Source organism: Colobus angolensis, unplaced genomic scaffold (assembly GCF_000951035.1).
Source record: "Colobus angolensis palliatus isolate OR3802 unplaced genomic scaffold, Cang.pa_1.0 Scaffold490, whole genome shotgun sequence".
NCBI classification, from domain to species: domain Eukaryota; kingdom Metazoa; phylum Chordata; class Mammalia; order Primates; family Cercopithecidae; genus Colobus; species Colobus angolensis.
Window position 1 is genome coordinate 247,990 of NW_012118377.1, and position 2,453 is coordinate 250,442.

At 61.1% G+C, this 2,453-nt stretch overlaps 1 protein-coding gene across 3 annotated transcripts in view; it reads left to right on the forward strand.

The window, feature by feature from the left end:
- Positions 1-1,518, forward strand: part of PRKCG (protein kinase C, gamma) — a 25,178-nt gene extending 23,660 nt beyond the window's left edge. The window contains exons 17-19 of one of the 3 annotated variants that reach the window (XM_011959385.1): positions 173-313; positions 564-748; positions 852-1,516. In XM_011959385.1, the coding sequence (XP_011814775.1) occupies positions 173-313; positions 564-748; positions 852-894 (369 nt within the window). In that variant the 3' untranslated portion in view covers positions 895-1,516. Of the gene's footprint in view, positions 1-172; positions 314-563 lie in introns of all 3 variants that reach the window. The other 2 variants (XM_011959386.1, XM_011959387.1) reach the window with 2 other exon arrangements.
- The last annotated feature ends 935 nt before the right edge of the window (positions 1,519-2,453 follow it).

The following is a 2,453-nucleotide window of genomic DNA, read 5'->3' on the forward strand; positions in this document are numbered from 1 at the left end:
CCTTTACCTGTTTCCCCTGGCTGTTCTTATCTCTCTGGGTCTCATGCCTGTGTCTCTTGGTTCCTCCATCTGCCTGTCTCTGTCTATTTCTTCCTCATTCTCTGGGTCTCCCTATCTGGGACTATGTCTGTCTGTCTGTCTGTCTATCTGTCTCTCTCTGTGTTTCCCACAGTTCCTGACCAAGCACCCAGGGAAGCGCCTGGGCTCAGGGCCTGATGGGGAACCTACCATCCGTGCACATGGCTTTTTCCGCTGGATTGACTGGGAACGGCTGGAACGATTGGAGATCCCGCCTCCTTTCAGACCCCGCCCGGTCAGTCACCCTCCAGGCAACAAAAACTTGGTCCCTGATGGGGTGGGGTTCCCGTGGGCCTCAATATACCTGTATGTGGGGGTGAGGCTCCCTCTGCAGAGCCCTCCCGCCCCCCACAAAGGGAGGTGCAGAGACCATGAAGCATGCATAGAGATTCTGCACGAGGCAGGAGATGAGACCGGGGTACACAGAGGGGCACCCGAGGAACCCTCGGAGCTGCTTAACTTTCCCTCCCCTACGTCTCCCACAGTGTGGCCGCAGCGGCGAGAACTTTGACAAGTTCTTCACGCGGGCGGCGCCAGCGCTAACCCCTCCAGACCGCCTAGTCCTGGCCAGCATCGACCAGGCCGATTTCCAGGGCTTTACCTACGTGAACCCCGACTTCGTGCATCCGGATGCCCGCAGCCCCACCAGCCCAGTGCCTGTGCCCGTCATGTAATCTCACCCGCCGCCACTAGGTGTCTCCAACGCCCCCTCCGCCGTGCCGGCGGCAGCCCCCACTTCACCCCCCACTTCAACACGTCCTGCCCCATTCTAGATCCTGCACCCCAGCATTCCGGCTCTGCCCCCGCGGGTTCTAGACGCCCCTCCCGAGCGTTCCTGGCCTTCTAAACTCCATACAGCCTCTACAGCCGTCCCGCGTTCAAGACTTGAGCGGAGCCCGATATTCTCCCCGACCTTAGCATTCTGGACTCTGCCCCAATCGTGTCCAGAGACACCACCACACCACCAACCATCCCCAACTCCATGGGGTTCGAGGCTCCATCTTGGTAGTTCTATGCCTCCCCCCAGACCCCGCCCCTGGGGAAATAGCCTCACAGGGTTGGCTGTTCCAGACTCAGGTTCCAGAACAACCCTCAGCCTCCGAGGCCCCCCCGCCCCTCGCCTCCACTCCAGTTCTAGATGAGTGGGAGGCACGCCCCCCTCCTCCAGTACGTCCCGCTGCTGTGCTCTGGGGATTTCTGGGATATATGGAGGATTCTTCCCCCAGCGGCTCCCAATCGGCTTTTGTTCTAGACTTCCCCATCCCGAAGCCATCACTGCTCCCCGCAGCCCGCCTGCCGTGCATGGCTCCTGTCTGGCTCGGACCCACCCCAACCCTCCCCAGTGCCTGCCACTCTCTGGGACTCTCCTCCTCTCCTCCTTTTCCCTTAGCCTCTCCCACCCCGCCACAGCTGCTGGAGAATAAATTTGGGATGCTGATGCTGAAGTGTTTGGATATTTTCTTGTAAGCTTGGAGAATGAAGGGGGTGTGGAGGCGGGACAGTGACTGTCCATAGAAACAAACAGAGAAGGAAAGCATGGAGACCTGCAAAGTGAGAGGGGAGACACCCACAGCAAGGGAGCAAGCGGAGAAGCGCGCACACACACAGGCAGGAGACCCGGACAGAGAGGAAGAGAAAATATCACAGAAGGCACCAACGTGGACAGTGCACAGTGTGGGGAGGGCACGGAGATCACTGAGAGTGCCAGGTGGCGACCCCGGCTCAGAGACCCAGCGGGTCCGTGTTCACCACAGCAGCCGCGCAAGCTCACATGCACACCCAGGTTCAGACACTGGGGAGAAGTCCTTCCCAAGAGGGGAGATGACAGTTTCGCCTCCTCTTGAGAGACGTAGAGACCCGATCAGAGGAAGAGACCCCCACGCCAGAGCAACCAAAACCCGCCAGAACCCGTGAGCCTAGGGATCGGTGACTGAGGCACACGGCAGGCAGACGCGCCTTCTGGGCCTCTTTCCCTTGACCCACTTGCGAGTCTGGGGAGTGCCGGGGACGGTGCAAATGCACTACATTTCCCAGCAGGCCTCGCGGCAGACCCCCCCCAAGTGCGGCTCCTCGCCGCCAGGGCTGATGGGAAATGTAGTTTCCGGACAGGGCCAGACCAGCGGAGCGGAGTGCCTTGTCTGTGTGTTTGGAGGGGACTGAGCCCCAAAGCTTCGCAGGCTTCCTTGCGGACCCGGGCACTTCTTCTTCCCTGCAGGCTCCTGGGTTTCCATGCCCCGGTCCAGCTGGATGCTGGGGCTTCCCCTCTCTCCCCCATCACCGCCGCGACACCCCCATCCCGTGCCCGCAGGCCCCAGCCCCCGCTCCGACCCTCGGCGGGCGGCCTGCCCCTTTAAGAGTGGCCCCGCTGACATCAC